The sequence below is a fragment of the Ambystoma mexicanum genome, chromosome 10, assembly GCF_040938575.1.
Source record: "Ambystoma mexicanum isolate Mex_15411 chromosome 10, UKY_AmexF1_1, whole genome shotgun sequence".
Taxonomy (NCBI): Eukaryota; Metazoa; Chordata; class Amphibia; order Caudata; family Ambystomatidae; genus Ambystoma; species Ambystoma mexicanum.
Genome location: NC_090932.1, coordinates 1,511,832,070 through 1,511,851,683, shown reverse-complemented (window position 1 = coordinate 1,511,851,683; position 19,614 = coordinate 1,511,832,070). Strand labels below are relative to the sequence as shown.

The following is a 19,614-nucleotide window of genomic DNA, read 5'->3' as shown; positions in this document are numbered from 1 at the left end:
TTGATCTTTAGATGGTTCCTTAGGGGGTGTTGACGAAGGTTCCAGGAATAGACAGTGAGTCATACAAAACTCTGAGCCTAGGAATAGTGATCCTGCTGTCCAATTGATAAACGGATTGTGTTTCTGTAACCAGGGCATATCCAATACCATGGGGTAGTGGGCTGACTTAATGATATCGAATCTAATCAGCTCTTGATGATGATTTATTGAGAGCCGGATCTCCTTGGTCTGTAGGCTTATGGGCCCTGAACTGAGGGGTCTTCCATCAATGGCCTCCACCGGCTGCATGGTACTTTGTGCCTCGTAAGGTATTTGGTGACTGGCAACCCACTCTTGATCAATGAAGATCCATAGCTCTGCAGTCCACCAGGGGCAAAATAGAATAGGTCTTGTTCTTGGAGGGTGATAGAAATGCCTGGAGAATGACGAGTTTGTTCTGTCCAGGAGAGTTCAAGGATGGAATTGATGTGGAGCAAACATCTCTCTCCCGAAGCTCTGCTCCATCTAGAATTGGGAGCTGGCGTTTCCCGAACGCTGAGGAGGTGCTAGAGGACATTCCCAACCAAATGTTTTTCGAAGCACAATACATACACAAGACCGTATGGATCCTTCTCAACCTTTCTTGCAGTGATATGAGCCCACGGAAGGCTCCAATCTGCATGGGTTCTGGTTCTGTGACTGAGCTTGGGTTTGTGTCCATTCTGACTGTGCTTTCACAGGACATCTTGGATGAATTTCCCCTAGACTTCTTCTTTTCAGCCTTCCTTTCCTGGATGCGGAAGTCTATTTGCATGGCTAGGTCCATTAATGCCTGGAATGAGTTTGGTCGAGCCACTTTGGCCAGCTCATCCTTTATCTCATCGTTCAGTCCTCTCCTGAACAGGGTGAAACTCACCTCAGAGGACCAATCGGGTTCCTTGGCCAATTGTTTAAATCGGGTCACATAAGTGAGCATATCCTGGGAGCCCAGTTGAAAGTCTAACAAATGTTCCTGTGCACTATAGACCTGCTCGGGACGGTCAAACATGTTTTTAAAGGCCTGTATGAACCCCTCATAATCATCCATGAGGGCATCGCCGGAGTTAACGAGGGGTGTAGCCCAGGTCAAAGCATTGCCGGAAAGGTGGGATATAATGAAACCCACCTTAGCCCTGGGAGTCGAAAAGTAATAGGGCTTAAACGTAAAGTGGACCAGGCAAGAATCCAGGAATCCGCGAAGGGTTTTTGCCGAACCATCATATTTGTCAACAATGCTGCCCAACAGGACCCCTTCTTTAGTGGCAGTATCCCAGGATAGGACCAATTGTTTGAGTGCAGCGTTTTCCGCCTTTAGGTTTTGAACCTCGGTTGAAAGTTCCTGCATGCCTCGCATCAGGTCCTGAACGGCGGCCTCCATGCCGTTATCAAGTTCGGTCGGGTGGCGTCTCAAACTGTCAAGGAGTTCACCCCTTCTCACCTGGGTCCGTTCTTTGATGGAGTCCTTGGTCGCGGCCTTCTTACGGACGGTCCTGATTTTAACTACGGCTGCTCGAGTCTCTTCCGACTCCAGGGCGCATTCAGTTGCGGAAACGCAGAATCCAGGAATCCAAGGATCTAGGATGAGTGCAACTAGCACACGAGTCCAGGAAACAGGAAGAAAGGAAGGGGTAAGAAGCGGGTAGGTGCCCAAGGACAGAGAAAGAATACCGTGAGTTACGGATCACACGTCTGATGGCTACTTGCAATAGCATTGAGACGCGCAGAGCCGCGGAAGGCGTGGTCTATAAATAGAGTACGTTACATCCAGTGCATGGAGCGAGAAAGGGTCTTAGCGCTGGGCGACCATGTTGGGAGTATTAGAGCAGGCAAGCCCCGTTGAGACAAGGACCAGGAGGTCCAAAAGGGGCATGTTCTGAAGTTCATGACAAGTACAGCTTTACCATTAGGTGCGATGTGTGAAAACCTTCTTTTGGCCATTAGGCTGGGAATTAGAGAGTTAGAGGTTTGTCTGACCAGATACAGCACTTGCTTGAATGCAGATGCGTTACCAACACTGTATGTCATTACACGTACAAGAGCCTCAATGAGGTGTGTATTCTGAGCCATTACAAGTATAGCAGCCCTGAAGAGTTGTGTGTTCTGAGCCATCACAGGTATAGCAGGCCTGATGAGGTGCCTGTTCTGAGCCATTACAAGTATAGTGGTTTCATGGGATATGCATGTTCTACTTCTGAGCCGTAACGGGTATAGCAGCCTCAATGAGGTGTGTATTCTGAGCCATTACAAGTATAACAGCCCTGAAGAGTTGTGTGTTATATGAGCCATTACAAGTAGAGCATATGAAATCTGTGTGTTGTGAATCACTGACCATTGAGTAGTCCTTTTCATAAGTCGAAAGTTAAGTCAACTGCATTACAATTAAACGTTACCTGCATTTTAAATGCAGGGTCATTTACTCACCTATTAACAGGATTTGAACTAACAGGCTACACAATAATCTCAGCAGCAAGGTTATTGACCCACGGAGATGCCTTTCCAAACAGGCTGTTGACACTGAAAGGCACATAGGGTTAGGGCACTGGCAGTTCCATCTGAGGCTTGCCTGGCATAAATGGCTTGTCAAAATTTCCAAGCCTGTTTGCACTATCCTACATTAGTCAGGAGATTCATAATGAGGCTTTGAAATGTGCTAGATTTTTGGCAGTGGGACTCAGTAATCGGACATGGGAGAAGCAGAAGTTTTGAAAAGCGCAAGACCAAGTAGAAGGGATTGACGTATATGACAGCAATGCCATCTTCTCACACTGTCGGAGGTTGGTGGGAAGAGCACAGACACTGTTCTTTCTCTGTACTTTAGCTCGCTGCAGAAAATGTCAACACATGTTTGTGCTTTCTTAACAGCAGCTCTGCTAAGAAATTCAGGTACTGTCCCAAAACATAGCAGTCCTGCTAAGAAGTGTGGGCATGAAGCAATCAGCTCTGCTGTGAATATTTGTCATTGTGCCAGGGCATGCGTACGGTATAGCAGCTCTGTTGATAAATTAGGCTACTTTGCCTGAATATATAGCAGACCAGTTTAGCGGTACAGGTTCAATCTTTGCCACTGGAAATATATATAGCACTGCTTCTACCTGCACCCATAATACCTGCTTGCGGTGGGTGGTCAGAAAGGGAGTTAAAGTTCAGACTACATGCCTAGCTATGCAATTGGCTTGCTTCTGTGATGAAAAGAAAAAGTATGAAATGCCCATGCTTCTGCAACTGTGCAGCCTCCATTAAAGCCAATTACGCAGAAATGCAGCCCTTGTTTAAGACCATTTTCCTTTTACACAATACTACCTGTGTCCTAAAGCAAAAAGAAAAGCATGTTCATGAATCAAGATGCTTTATTAACCTACAAAATGCAGGCAGTTGAACAAAGTGAACAAAACACAAATTCCCTTTTACATCACTCAAAGTATTATCTTGATCGAATCATTAACAGAGGAGAGTGTTAAAATAATTTAACAGACCAGGACTCATCCCAGTTGCTTCTTTCAAGGAACTGTGTTTATTACTAAAGAGTGAATTTGCAAGCTGCTGTCACCAGTGAGCTCCATGATTTATGGAGGTGCCGCCATAAATAGCCTGTGTAAGTGGTATGCAAGGAAGAATGAAAAGGGCCGTATTGACAAGATTTCTGTGCGTAAAAGGCCTATTACGCACCTTCTATGGAGGGCTGCTCATAGTCCACGTTCGCCATGGGCACAAAATATTCCAGCAGAGCAGCTTTGGCAGCGGTAAAAGAATTGTCCCTGGGCCACAGAGTCTCAAAAATGTTGTGGACAACCGGGCCAGCCGAGTAAAGCATGATGGACGTCATGGTCTCATCGTCGACCTCACCAGTGGCCTTGAAAAACATGTCCAGTCTGTTCACCCATGCAATCCATCTGGGGCCCAGCAACGACGGGGCCCCAACAACATCAAATTCTTGCAACAGGGCGAAGTGTGCCAATGAGCGTGGTACTCTGGCAGCTGCAGGTGCCTCGTCTTCATCCCCCATGATGCCATGCGGTAATGATTGCTGGCAGGACTAGGTACATGGGGTGCCTGGGCAACAAGCACTCATCTCACAAACTGCAACCCTCTTGAGACCCTGTCCACTGAAACCTCCAGGGTGGTGGCGGTCTGCTTGGGCGCACAAGCACTCCTTTAAAGAGCTGCAACCCAAGCTGCGGTATTAGCACGTGGTGAGGAGGAGGGACTGTTCTCATAGGAAATGCTGGCAGCACGTGGTGCTGGTGGAGGCACTGTCCCTCAGAAGAAAGGCAGGGTGTTGCATGATGCGCCCACCACAGAGAACGCAAGGCAAAGAGCCTGAGGTCTTGCCCACATACCTACGCGTGGGCACTGCAATCTGGAACAATTACAAATGTGGTTCCCGTAACAACTTCAAATGTGGTTTTCTTTGTTGAATTCCTGCTCCAGAGACCGATGCTGGATGATATGCCACTCCCCTCAGTGTTCTCCTGGCGTCTTGCACCGCCGCTGGCCCCGGCCTCAAGGTAGAGGCGGAAGTGGGGCACAAGGCCGCTGGAGTGGGCTGGCAAGCAGGAAGGAGCCGCTGGCGCACATGCAGGCTCACCCGCATCGTCGCCAATGTGGTGGGCCTGGTCCAGGTCAGGCCCAGAGCAGTAAATGACACAGACACAAATGTGTGTCTCAATGGGTCTCCTGCGCTAAATGGCGCATGCACTTGTGGGACCAACCTTTATTAGGCAGACACCACGTGACTGTGAGTGTCACAGTCCCTTAAAGGGGCACACTGCATAGATCATTAGTTCTTTAAAAACCAAGCTAGAGAGAAAAAGAAGGATTTACATACTAGACTACGTTTAGTGATCCAAAAGGCATATATACGGTCTCAAGATATATTGTTTGAGACAATCAGCACTTTCCTAAGCCAGCAATCACAACTTTTTTAGAAGAACCTGGAGTCTCCCTCTTTAATAGGGAGGATTAACATGTACACTAATGTAGGGAACCCACTGTGCTTATCATATGGCCAGATTGCTCAATACAAAGGGAAACCCCCTACCCCAATCATAGACTTCTCTTTTACAAACCATTGGTATCAAATATGCTAGTACACGTGGTTAAGTTGTAGTGAATATAGATTACAAGTAACAGGATGAACTGGTTTGTTAAATAGAAACCTAGTGGGTGCAGCACCCCAGACTCTATGACACAAAGGAGTGATCTGGTCAACCTATGAAAAAAAAATCATTTTAGAAATGCAGAATATCCGTTTCACAAGGCAAAGCAAAAACAAATAGTTTGGATGAGCTACTCGATCCAGCTATAACACAGTTGAGCTCTGTTATAGATATATACACACAAACCGCATTCTTACCCGATGCCATCCCTCCTTCACCTGATACTTAACTCAAACTTCAAACTCTGATTCTGTCGCCCACGGACGACGTCAAAAGAGACTGTCGATATAAACAAAACAGCAATGTGATCTATGCTTGATAACGGCGGAATGAACAAGCGCTGAACGCCTAAGCGAGGCCATCTTGGAATGGCTTTGATTCCATTTGCTGCAAAGGAGAGGACCATCGTAGAAAAAACAGTCTCTCTTGAAAAGCCAATACCACAGGACATGTGAGTATTTCGTTTACCCGTCAAACACACCCCATGCCAATAAAACATGATTGTATTATTAATAAAAATAGAAGCCCGTGCTAGCCAAGGTTCCTCTACACGGAATAGTAAGGGGGCGGGGCGGGGGGGGTCACAGACTGACAGTTCATTAAAGTTTTCTGTGAAAAGTTGCCCCTCTGGACTTACAGGACTCTGAGACAAAACGCTGTTTGCAATTTAGTGAGCCACGAGTATAGCGGCTATATTGGAATGGAAGTAAAACGCATTTTCAAAATATACGTACGATAGCATAAAACAAGTAAATACTATGAACGTTGAAACATTTAATTTTGTTCACGTTACTTTTATTTTAAAACGCCATAACTTTGACGGGTAGATTTCCTTACTTCAGCAAGCGAAGGCTACATTCCAAGATGGCTGCTTTAAATACATGTATTCGGACACTGGCTTTGTAGAGCAAGTCCGCTTTCAGTGTCAGCATCCCTTACATGCTGGTCTTTGGAGACTGACAGTAATTAATGTGTGCTGGCTGTTGATAGAGAAGAAACTGTGGCTTTGGGGGTTGGGGTAGAGTGCCTGTCGACTGTTGATCTGAACATAGCTACCGTTCCAAAACCATCGTGACATTCCACCTCCCTCTACCCTTAAACACTATTCACTTGCCTTCTGCAAAACAGCACCCCTTTTCCTGACCTCCTGCAAACCCACTGTAAGAGTACCGTGTTATCATTCTGTTCCCTCCACACCTGATCCAAGGTCTTTGCATCCCTGACCCCCCACCCGCACACATCTCGCTCTAGTGCCCCTGCATCCTCTGAACTTTTAAAGTTACCCCTTTACCTCTGCCTTCCCCCTCGCACCGGCACTCATCCACACCCAAGAAGAAGCAAACCTGTATTTCACAATCTAAACAAAGATTGTGCGCTCCTGACCCAGGCATCAGCATAGCCTGCAAGTCTACAGTTAGAATTGTCCCACTCTCCATATAGGTCACCATCACATCAAACTCGGGACGAGCCTGCCTCACGTGGACCACCTGCCCTGCCAGTCCGTGCAACAACCGCCTGCAAACCTCGACCACCTGCCCCGCCAGAACTTGCAGCAACCGCCTGCAATCATGGACAAGAAAGGTAAATATAAATTACAGAGACCGTCTTAACATCTTTGGACATAACGTATCTCTTTACAACCCTGTCTGAACCACCGAAATCTCTGTATGATCAAAGTATTGGCTCATGCAGAAACACTGAATCTTGTTAAGCCCAGGTTGATTAAGCCCATATGCATGACTTGGTGATCTCAAATATATGACTTGATCTCGCACCCTTTTTGTTGCCCATTGGCTCCCTTAAATTCTTTTGAATTGCTTTTCACTATACCATGTCTTGCTTAGATCCTCCTTTCCCAAATAATGTCTGAGTATATTTTAGCAGAAAAAATATCTGACGCACTTGATTGAGACTCGATGTAAGCACACCTCTCAACAAATCATCCTATGAAGGATTTCCCGAATCTTCACCCTCTCAAAGCCACAGGGCTTCATACTCTCGCCCTTCATCGCACTTACATAAACTTACACAAATGGTTCACCTCCATTCAGTTTAATGGCATCAGTGTCCTAAATATCTGAAATCACCAGTGTTTAGATGTCAACATGTTGATGGGTTTGTTAAAGTCTAAAATAGGATTCCGCGACCTTTTGTGTGCAATGAGCAACATTTGCATATGAAATGAAATGCCATGGTGACATCAATTTTTTTCTATGGAACATATCAGCGCTCAGTTGGCAAACAAATGGTTGCAACATAAAGTAATAAACTTAAAACTGCTTTTAGAAGATCCCGAACAAGCGGCCTCCTATAGGCCCATAGCACTAATGAACACAGAGGGTAAAATCTACTCCAAGATATTAGCCACCAGGTTGGGCGGATTTCTCCCTGAGTTGATACACAGCAACCAAACAGGCTTTATCCCGGGCAGAGGGACGAATGATAATATCAGGCGCATACGAAACATTGTTGAATCCGCGAATAAAACGAAGACACCCATGCTAATAATATCCATCGACGCACATAAAGCGTTTGATCTTGTGAACTGGGACTACATCCAAAGCACCCTGACTAGCATGGGGCTGCGCCATAATTTTATATCCTGGATAATGGCAAACTATGTGTCCCCGTCCACACAACTCCGAATCAACGGGAGGAAATCAATGCCCAACCCCATCTCCAGAGGGACCCGCCAGGGTTGCCCGTTGCCACCCCTAGTGTTCGCTTTATCTATGGAACCATTCGCCGAGAGGATCCGCCTTAACCCAAACATCAAGGGACTCACTGTGGGTGGGATGGAGCACAAGGTGGCACTCTATGCGGATGACGTTCTTCTAACCATCACCGACCCAAATACATCACTGCAACCCCTGCTCGCAGAACTTGAGGCCTTTGGGGAAATTTCCGGGTTCAGAGTGAACTATGAAAAGTCCTCAGCTCTGCCGATAAATCTTCCAAAGCAGCGGAGACATTTTGTCCCCCAACTTACCGATCCCATGGGCAAACACCACACTTGAATACCTAGGGGTCAATATTCACAAAGACAGCACTCTGATCTACAAACACAATTTCCTGCAACTATTCAAAGCACTCCGAACAGACCTGAAACGGTGGATCAAACAAGAGATCTATTGGCTGGGCCGGGTAGCGGCGGTGAAAATGAACCTGCTCCCCAGAGTGTTATACCACTGCATCGCATTACCAACCCATGTCCCGGAAAAAGACCTCATCTCTTTACAGAGAGCAGTCATGAAATTCATTTGAGGGGGAAAAGGCCTTGCATTGCAAAGAAAATCATGACCCGGAGTCGACAACTAGGAGGACTGGGTGTCCCAGACATCTCCAGAAACCGACACGCAGCCCAGCTCGCACACGCCTTCTCTTGGACACGCACTGCAAATCGCCCACGCTGGTTGCAACTGGAAGAAGCATGGTGCAAGACACCCTTGCCCGACCTAACGCATAGCCAGTCCTGGGGATCATCAACCGCTCAAATCCACTATCAGCAACACGCAACACAGTAGATAGCTGGAGAGCTGCAGCCGGGAAATATGGACCCAAAAGCTCACTGGGCCCACTGACCCCAATTTGGGATAACCCTGGTTTCTCCCCCAGACTTTGCAACCGCAATTTCATCAGGTCGAAGGAGGGTGGTCTACATAGAATTTCGGACTTTCTGGAGGAGGGCCGACCGCTCTCATTCGAAAGCTGCAAAGCGAAATTCAACATCCCCGAGGAGGAGAGGTTCCACTATGCACAGATTCGCCACTGGATCTCACAACGCAACGTTAAAGAACGCGGGTCCAGAGCCCTAACACCTCTGGAACTCACACTAACATCCCCCCCCAAAGGGGCAAGATATCTGCCCTCTATAAACTCTTGGAAAAAGTGAGCCAAGAGACGAAAGAAAAATATGTAACACTGGGAAAAGGGCCTGGGGCGGCCCCTGGAACCGGAAACATGGAGTCAAATTTGGTCAAGGCTTCATAAAAGCGCTCAATGCATTACTAACAGGGAAGGGGGATACAAGGTATACTTCAGATACTATATTACCCCAGCCCAGTTATACAAAGCGGGTGCAAGCCCATCACTGAACTGCTGGAGAGGATGCCCGCGGGAGGGGTCGCTATTCCATCTCCTGTGGGAATGCCCCAAGGCAGTACACTACTGGAAAGGGGTACTGAACCATGTGCGTGCAATCACGGGCCTCACTATCCCATGGGACCCCGGAATCATCCTGCTGGGGGACACGGGGGATGGGGATCTACCATTGTCAGGTAATACAACCCGCCTGTGCACGCACTTGCTAACAGCAGCCAAGGTAGCCCTCGCCCGTCTTTGGAAGCATCCCAAAGGTCCCGCGATTCCATTATGGTGGGCCAAGTGTTGGGACATCGTCATAGCGGAGAGGATCACCGCGCTCCGCATGGGCAACCTCAATCCCTTCCGAAACATTTGGGCCCCATTTATGGATTTTGCAGACCGTTACCCAGCCCTCACACAAAAAACCCCTACTGCCCGCTGCCTGGATTGAACCACAAACTGATATATCCTCCCCGATATGGAACCATCTCTGCCACCGGCAGTTCCTGGTCAAACAACACTACGAATGAATTATACGACCATCACACGATTATTTTCTCCTTATAATGAATTGTGCCGTTAAGCTTGTGCCGATACCGATGTCTACTGTTTATTGTTACTGTATTTTGATTAATAATAAATCAAATATATATTTGAAAAAAAAAACTGCTTTTAGAACATTTTAATTTGCTGTATAGTTAGACCACGGGCAATTCTAGTAAGGGAAATTTGCAATGCCTTCAACTTCATTTGAGATGAAGTAGTTGTTTACATGAAATTTTGAGGAAATTGAGTGGTCAGGTGGAGATTTTTAGACTCATAAGAACACTTAAGTTACCAGGGGTTTTAGGTTCTCGAGCAACATATTTTTCTGAATATTTTGCTCGAGAACCTAAAACCCTTGCAAATGCAAATGTTTGGACAGTAAAATTGGTCACAAATGTTGCACCGATTTTCAGGTGTACTTTGGGCTTCTGCCCAGGTATTTTGTGGAATGTTTAGATCAGTAATACTATTCCACATTTAGGCAATAAGCCCAATGCCAGTGGGCCATTACCACGTAAGGTAATGCCCCCTTAACGTAATGCCCCACCATTAGTACCACAGGCCATTATACCGGCATACTAATGGTGGTTTATTTCGGTTGCGAGACTGTTGCGTTTCACAGCCGAAACCCCCCCCCCTCCCCTCTCCAAGAATGACCGCCGCAGACTGGGAAACATAGTCCGTTCTCCCTTTCTGTGACAGCGGAAGTAAACAAAGAAAATGGCTGCCATGGAAGGGGAGAAGGGACTACAAGTCCCTTCTCTCTTTCCATGACAGCCATTCAAGTAAATGGAAATTAATTTAACCACCAAAAATGACTGCCGTGGAACAGGGAGAAGGCGCTTCATGTAGTCCCTTCTCCCTTTCCATGGTGGCCTGGAAAAAAAACCAAATACCGGCGCGAGGGACGGGCAAGGACGTGAGCGGGCTTACCGTCTGGTATGGCATGCAAATGCACCAATCGGTGCGTTTGTCTCATTTATAGTAACCCGCGCCGGGTACTAATAATTTATTACTGTATTTTGGATTGTTTCTCCTTCAGGAATGTTATGAAATGTTTAATTTCTGATTGTACAAAGTGTGAGCACTATTCTCTTGAGTTAATTTTCCAATGGCCAGTGTAGGAACCACGAAGAAGATTGACAGCCAGAGGGGCTGGTTGGTGGTGACTAAGCTCAACAAGGAGGCATTAGAAAGAATTACTAATTCACAAGAAATTAAGATATTCTCTTAAAACTGTTGAACAGTTCAGAGGCCACAAAGGAAAGTGTCACTTTGTTTGAGTCTTTGGTTGAAACTATCAGGGACAGAGCTATTGGCAAACAGCGTCCCCAAGTTCAGGAGGTCCAGGTTATAGATAGGGATGCCCCATGGTTCGATGCAGAATGTAGAATCTCAAAAAGAAAATGTTATCATGGTTCAGTGACTGGTGTGTACATGGCTGGTCATATTTATAGTTTTAAAATGGCATATCAAAATTGACAAAAGACCAAAAAAAGAAGAGTTTGAGAAACAATGGTAGCTTTTTCGAAGGGCACAACATTGTTTTAAAATGAATGCAATTGTTGAGACAGGCATTATACCATATGCTTGAACAAGTAGTCCTTAGACCACCATCCCCCTCACCCCCATAGTTATAGACCAATTTCTTTACTCGACATTGCCAGTAAGATCTTCTCCAAATGTTTGTTACTCAGCCTGGAGGAGTGGACTCAAAGTAACAATATCTTCAAGCCCTTCCAAACGGGTTAATTTAGAGAGGGCTTAGCAGAGTGGACCACTGCTTCACTCGCTGCACCATCATGAAGAAATATGGTAAAATTATGGGAGGGAGATTATTTTGGACTTTTTTCAGATTTGGGGAAAGCATTTGATTTGATTGATAGAAACATAGTGTGGCATAATTTACATTTTATTGGGGTCCGTAATGGTTTATTATATCTTATCCAACTGTGATAAGCAGACATATCAGCGTCTGTCCGATATACAAGATGGGGGAATTCTACATTGTTTTCCCAACCAATAAAGATGAAAAGCTGAGATGTCAGTTGGCCATAATTAATTGATGTTGATTCTAGTACTTCTTTTGGGAAAGTTAATCCACCCTCTCTGAAGGGTACATTTTATAGTGTAGCATGCTTCTTTATGCCAACGACGCAGCTATTTTTTTACTTAACCCAGCAGGTCTCCAACAGGGCCTGCTAAACTTGAAATTAAATATGATAAAAACAAAAATGATGGTGTTTGGGGAAAGGGTGAAACCTTGTAGCTAGGTTTTAAATGATCGTAGAGATGAGGGGGCAGTGTAATTTTTATTTGAGCCTACACTTCTCAAAGAGCAGTGCTTGGGTCAATCATTTTAAAAAGACAGCTGAAAAAGCATCATTAAGGATTAAAGAGCTTTTAGCATTTTTATTTCAAGTTTGTGGCTTTCTGATTGGACAAGTGCCTGGAGGTAGATTTTTAGGCCAGCAAATTCCTGGTTGGTTCAAACTGTCATGCCCTGGAGGGGATGCAAAATACATTTCTGTGCCAAATTGCAGATCTCCCTGCAGATACACCTGGTAGCACCTTATGAGCTGAATTGAGGGTGTTCAGTTTGAAGGAGTCGGGCCAGTTAAGGTTTGTAAATACTTTTTTAAAAGCACATCTGGGATTTTCTCCTAATCATAAAGGGAATTTCAGTGTAAGTGCGAATTGTAGCCTCACCCTGTAAAGAAAAATACTTGTGGCACTGTGGGGGTTGTAAGGCACTGTCCATTTGGATAGGGGGTGAGATGTAACTAAATGTGGCACATTAAGTCAACTCAAAATAGTTCTTAAAGCAAGTTCTGGTCTGATAGGGAGAGAGGCAGATGTCAAAAATACACATAGGCTGCCTTCTATAGCTTTATATACAGACTTACGTACACAAATATGATGGCAAGGAGAAATCTGTGAAATAAGATCCCCAGAATGAAGGAGGCTGATGTTAATGGTACGTTTACATTTAAACACCCCTTAAGAAGGGGTGCATAGGAAGCACAAAGTATGGCTGTAAAATAGGAGTCGATGAAGATTTGGTTCATGTTCTGTTAATTGGTCGTTGTTTCTCTTTTTTGCGTAAGCATTGACATGCAGTGGAGCTTTGTTTTATATAATTAATTGTAATGATTAAGGTATAATAGATATAGCTTGTTTGAATATGTTAAAGTATTTATTTTTATTTTGGTCTGTTCTATGTGAATTTTATGAAACATGATACATGTTTGTAAACCTTAACTTAATGGAGAAATACGATAAAAAAATATTGATTGAGATCAAATAAATATTGATTGAGTAATGCTGGTCATTACAAGGTAGGCTTTAAAGATCACTTCACTGGTGATTTGGTGGTTACCTCCTAAGAATCATTTTGGTATGTAAAGGCAAATTGTGCATTTTAAAGCTCATGAGGCCTATTACATTGGTGAAAAAGGGGTTAGGACTAAATATAATACTTTTCTGAAGGATTTGGAGCCTCTTTTCTTTCTGACCAAAAGGAATTTTCTACAACACTTAGTGGCAAACATTGGTCAAAACTTGAGCATTTGATGACCATTTCATAGAGGAGTGGGGTGGTGTTAACTAAGTATTTGGATTAATTAATTGGAGTGTACATTTAAATGTATTAACAGCAACTTAATTGAATTTTAATATAAGGCAAATTATTTGGGAAAAATGTGGCATGCATTTACCTTATCTGCTCATTTTCCACACGCTAGAGGGGCAGAGTATCAAACGATTACCATTTTGCCACTAGAACACTATGTAATAATCAGTATAAGCGACACTAACATTAATATTTCCGATAAATATTATGCATGGTGGCATCAAACACAAACCTCACTTGTACAAAAAGCAGTGTATGCAAATTATTTAATAGAGAAAAGTTGGGCATGAGTGCCACTTATTTGTCCATTGTGCTCCTACTAGCTGTACAAAGGAACAGAATATGACAATTTTCTCCAGGACACAAATATGTTTGTTATTTTGCTCATTGATACATTTGTCAGCTGAGCAAAGTATCTGAAGATTACAGGGTTTTAACAATTACACTGCTATAATGTATAAGGACATTTACCTAAAAATGATTTGCATGGTGGCAACAAATCTTGCATTTATAAAAAAATAAGCCATATGAGCAACATTTTCACACAGTCCAGGACTCTGTCTTGGCTATACTGCTACTGAGGTCTCATCCCTTCAGCACCACCTTCTAGGCCTCGCCAACGTAGCCCACAGCAATTAGCGAGCAACAATTGAGGGTGCCGCGAGCATCATGTTGCTCCTGAGCTACTTGTTGGAAAACACTGAGTTAGTCTATAGTTATCTCAGGAGCCTCTTTTCATGTTTGGAATGTTGTTATGAACCTTTTAAGGAGGAAGATCGATGAAATGGAATTGGTATTTTAAACATTTGATTTTGTACATAGAATTTGAAATCTATTGTATTTGCATCTATCAGCATTTGTGGGATTTTAATATTTGAATGTATGATGTATATGGTATATTGATAATTGTAGTGCAAAAAGTTTTCTAAGCACTCATATAAAAAACAGAATGACAATGTTCTTATTTTACATAGAGCTTGGAATCAGGCGCAGTGTATGTAATTTTCTCCATATGGTTGAGTTGAAATTCCTTATGTTAGTCCATGGCAGTGCTTCTCTGGATTGTTTTTACTCTGATCCTTTGAGATTCTTTTTGATTTATTATTGTATCATATTGTCTATACTAAAGCCTTAATACAAAAGTCATACTTCAGTAGGTTAAAAGCAAATTCTGTGAACAGACCAACAGAAGGAAGCCCTATTATACTGAACACAGTTAAAGCGTCCAATGAACCGAATTGTAACACAAGGTGAACCCTGTCAGTGAGTATGTAATTGATTGATAAAAACGGGGAAATCTAGAATGTGGACACCTGCTATAAAAAAGACAAATGATGCCCCTCTCAAATTAAGTCACATCCAAGTAGTGTATCGACAGCTATATTATTGTCAATCAGCATAAATAAGATGTAGCAAATCTATTGAAACAGTATTTATGTGCCGCCACCATAGATACAACAATGAACATTTACAAGATCCATTAGACAAAAACCATAACAGGGCAGTGAATACATATTAGTACCCGGCGAGGGCGCAATCAGAATGAGCCATTCTGATTGGCCCTCGCCGAGTCATTACTAGGCCGGGAATCCCTCTGTCGGGATTCCACGGCCTTTGCCCCTGGCGGGGGGCATGGCAACCCCTCGGCCAATAAGGATGCTCGAAGGGGGGCCATCCCCGCTCCGAGCCTCCCCACGGCTGAGAGGCTGCCTTCGTCCCCCGCCGGGGACTCGGATAAGGCTTTGGCTTTTTTTTTTTTTCTCCCTCCTCCGACCTCTCTCCCCACCCCACTTACCTTCTATCCCTTGTCCTCGGTGGGGGACGATGGCAGCCTCCTGCCGTGTGGAGACTCTGAGATGGGCCATCCCCGCTCCGAGCCTCCACACGGCTGGAGGCTTCTATCGTCCCCCGACAGGGACCCATGTAGGTTTTTTTTTTTGTTTCTCCCTTCTGCCCTCCCAACCGCACTTTCCTTCTTTTTTTTTCAGGAGTGGATGCGCTGGAAGCGCTTCTGTTTCCAGCGTGTCCACTCCCGATGGCCGCCATGGAAAGGGAAAATGGACTCAGTTTTCCCTTTCCATGGCGGCCATTTTCTTTGTCTTTTTTTTTTGTCCCGAAACGCTGCAGTGTTTCGGGACAAAAAAAAAGCTTTTAGTGCCCCGTTCACGCAGTTTTAGCGGGCCAGGGTACTAATGGCTATATGCCCCTCGCGGCGGGGGCATTACCGACTCTGGCAATGCCCTGGGGCCTTCGTTATGGGCCCCGGGGCATTACCTGAGTTGGTAATGCCCCCGCCGCTCGGGGCATATTGCTTAAATATGTACATCTTTGTGACTTATAAAATGAAAAACAAGGATCTTATCTTGGCGACACTTCTATAGTTGCTTCTGTATTGTGTAGCTGATGTATTTATGATTCTATAATTCCCATTCATGTCGCGTCTCAATAGAGTATGGCGGTGAAAAGCCAAAAAAACACTCAAAATAATCAAAAGGACAAACGCTCAGAGACCTGCGCCAAGTCAATTTGCCATCAGCAAAGTTAAATAATACATTTCATTGTGCCCTTCCGATGCCACTTGTTTCGGCAGTTCGCCTTTATCAAATCATGCAAGTTTCTCTATATAAACCACATTGCATCCAATGCAAAAATGAAAGTTGTTGTGTGTACACATAATATTGTTAGAGCAATAAATGCAAGTCATGCATGTAAATGAACGGTATATGTTACAAAAATAAAATGAACAAAATATATGACAAACATTAGGGGTTGGTGTAAGGGAGGATTGGTAGGAGTTGAGGGAGGGCAAAGAAGAGCAGAAAGACTGTGTGTTCTCTTTCAAATGATCCAATAAATCACAATTGTATATAACGATCATTAATTACGATAAAAACATTATTAACTTCCATATCATTAGTTTCCAGTCTTCTTACCATGGGTCATTTTGGGTTAATTGCTTGCAAATTCAATTTATGATGGGTTAGATCCCTGCGAAGAGAAGTAAGTTGCACGTTGGTTGTCGTGTTCTTTACTCTATTTTCATACTTCAGTTTATACTACTGCTCTTGCCATTTTTGTGCATCATTTATATCTCATGCGTTTAATACGCTGCAGTTACTGTAAACAAATTATCCTAGTTTGTAAATCCATCCTAATTAGCTGTGTTTTATTTGTACGGCGCCCGCTCTTTAACATGTGCGCTCGAACACATGTTTGTGCGAGGAACCTGCGTCTTCTACAGATATAAATACATTTTTTCTAAGTGGCAGTAAGTTTTGGTGCTTTCCCAAACATTGATCTCAAATAGGCAGTAGATCTAAGCTTCTTACCGTTATATCTGCTTAATCATACGCATTGGCTCTGCTTGGTGCGTGAAGAGCCTCCGCCATTGATTTAATGTTGTGTTCCGTTGACATGGTGTCCGCGAAGTCGACTCACTTTCTTCTCTTTCCATACTCCTATTATCGGTGCCATCATTTGGACACATACTCCCTGTTCATACTTAAATGTAATGATATACTGCCCAATCTGTTAGAACTTTAGTATTCAATGATTACGCGGTTCAGTCTGTACTTGTCAATTTCGTATATTTGCTATGCATAGTTAGATTCTTGATACTTAAATTATAAGCCAATTGTTGTCTATCATCAAATCAGTTAATTAATAAATTCAAACATTCCTCTCAGCATATTTAAATTTGGTATCAAAATTGCACATTTAGAACCTGCCGGTTATACAGTGCTGTGTGGCATAGCATTAAATATGCAAGAGTGCTATTCTAGATTCCATGAATATCTATTGATTTGAGTGGTACCACTTGAGACATCTCATGAATATCTATTAATTTATTCGGTACCACATGATGTGTCGGCTCGTGTTAATGTTGGTATTTTCATTCAAAATATCTAATTGGTATCAAACCTGTATTTTAAAGTTTTGAACGTCCGCATATCATGTTTTCACTATATGGAGTTCAGGTTTTATGAAGTTTGTCTATTTCCTGATAATATGGCATCTATGGATTCTACCTAGTCAGATAGATTAATATCTGTCATTTCGTAACTACTTTCTTCTTAATTTCGGATATTTTATTTTTGTCATCTCGGCAACATTTGTGTGTCATGTCTGAATAATTAGAATCATGTAGACAGACCTTTGCCCATGACATATTATGATAGGAAAAATTCTAACAATGGAATACTTTCAAATACAATATGGCTTAATAGCAGAATGTTTGTGATTGAGAAAGTCCTGTTTAGTCAAATTACGTTAAGTCCTCTGAAGTAATACTATTTGGAATCCATTTTGATAACCTCTTTTAGAGAAAATATACCATCTCGTTGTCTGAGTTGAGACCAGTAACAGTGGTGTTAAGTTTACATATTAGTCTTGCTTCTGCTTGTCTGAGTGCTTTTTCTTTGTCACAACCTCTTCTTCTGAGAACAATTCTCTGCAATCCAATAAATCTGATTACTCCTACGTCCCGTCCCCTTTCCTCCATACTTATGGGACATCTCTCCGTCCTGTGGGACGGGACTGGAGCACTTTGTAAAAAGCATCTAAATTTTTCCAAAAATGTGTCCTTCCTCTCTTTCTTGCGCGGGGCCCGGCATGCGGCCGTAACCCCGGCCACCTTGGCTCCGCCCTGCGCATCGCCCATCAGTCCTTTTCTCTGCTCGATCGGGGCCGGACGCACTTGCATCCTCGGAAGATTTTCTTCCCTGTTTTCCTCTCTGGCTCTCGCTAGCGTTTGTTTATTAGTTTGTCTGTCTTTCAAGTTAGACTTTCCAAATTGTTCATCGTGTCACCGTCGCTTCGTGAGGGAGGATCCCCATCCTCTTTGTTTAGAGTGTTTGGGTCCAGAACACAGTTGGGACTCCTGTTTTTACTGTGACTCCCTTTTGGTCCGGGCACTTCAACGTCGGTTGGAGCGGTGGGAGGAGGTGTTCCGACGAACTCCTCCTTCGCATTTTCAGGCGTTCATCGACGAGAAGAAAAAACGCCCGGTAAATTCTTTACTTTTTAGAGCACCCCGGCCGGGGGATACCTTTCTGGGTTCCTCTCGGTCTGGGAGCGGCGTTGATCGCTCTGTCACCGGGGTTCGCCCTGAGGTGCCCGTTGGGCCTAATAATTCTACCAAAGTTTTCTCAGAGGGTCTCCGTAAGAGGCCTGTGAACACCGGAGTATGCTCCGAGGCCCCTCCTGTGGGGGCTGTTTGTAGACCCAGTTCTACTGAATCGTGGGGTACCGGAGCTCGCTCTGAGGCCTCTCTGTCGGCTTCCCTCAAAAACAAGTCCGGGGTGCGCCCGAGGCATTGGCTGGGCTTGTTACCGAACGGATGTTCAAGGCCCGTGCAGATGAGGCTGTTACTGGGCCTGGGTCCGAGGTCCCTCGTTCAGAGGCTAAAGCTACCAACAGTTCTGAGAGGCCGGACAAGGCCATGTCGGTGAAAGCGGTTGCTCACCATTCCCGCTCTTGTGGTAACACCAGATTTGTTGAGGGGGCAAAGAAGCAAAGTTCTTCTTTTAACGGCAGTGCCGAGGTCCTTCCTTCGAAGGCTCAGTTGGCGGTTGGTATGTCTCAAAAACATTCCAGGCCTCATAGTACCGGCTCTGCCGAGGTTCCTTATGTTAAGGCTAAGATTAAGACCCCTGATCCATCGACGGGGACCCCTGCCTCACTTCCTCACGTGCCGCAGTTCCCCTCAGATGAGGACAAAATGGCGCCCGTTCCCACCACGACCACGCCGGCCATTTTAGGTGCTATCCCTACAACTACGCCATTGGCCTCTGGTGCAGGGTTCGGTCTCTTGGGTGAACCTAAGGTCCCTTGTGCGCATCCTTATCGGCCGGTTTATGATTGGAACGCCCGGATGCCTCTTCCGCACAATGTTTCGTTGCCCATGGGGGCGGCACCTTTGATTTATGTGGATACGTCGGTGGAGGGGCTGGTGTGGCACCCTTCCCCGTTACATCCCTGAATTTGTCCACCTCATGAGAGGCCTCCTCAGGTTCCGAAACAATCTCCTGAGGACGCCTTTTTCGGTAAATTTCAAGCGCTTATGCGCACCGACCCCATGAGGGAATATTTCAAAGGGCTTTTCAAGGAGATATGTCCACCTGCGCCTCCGGCTCCACCCGTTCCTCCGGTGGTTCCGCCGGTGGTTCCGCCGGCGCCTCC

General features: G+C 44.6%; 2 protein-coding genes across 6 annotated transcripts in view; one reads left to right on the top strand and one right to left on the bottom strand.

The window, feature by feature from the left end:
- Window positions 1-5,553, bottom strand: part of GTF2H3 (general transcription factor IIH subunit 3) — an 89,170-nt gene extending 83,617 nt beyond the window's left edge. Inside the window, exon 1 of one of the 3 annotated variants that reach the window (XM_069619690.1) lies at window positions 5,372-5,553. In XM_069619690.1, coding sequence (XP_069475791.1) covers window positions 5,372-5,381 — 10 coding nt within the window. In that variant the 5' untranslated portion in view covers window positions 5,382-5,553. The remainder of the gene's footprint in view (window positions 1-5,371) is intronic. The other 2 variants (XM_069619691.1, XM_069619689.1) reach the window with 2 other exon arrangements.
- Window positions 5,554-6,078: 525 nt separating this feature from the next.
- Window positions 6,079-19,614, top strand: part of EIF2B1 (eukaryotic translation initiation factor 2B subunit alpha) — a 169,078-nt gene continuing 155,542 nt past the window's right edge. Inside the window, exon 1 of one of the 3 annotated variants that reach the window (XM_069619686.1) lies at window positions 6,079-6,755. In XM_069619686.1, coding sequence (XP_069475787.1) covers window positions 6,743-6,755 — 13 coding nt within the window. In that variant the 5' untranslated portion in view covers window positions 6,079-6,742. The remainder of the gene's footprint in view (window positions 6,756-19,614) is intronic. The other 2 variants (XM_069619688.1, XM_069619687.1) reach the window with 2 other exon arrangements.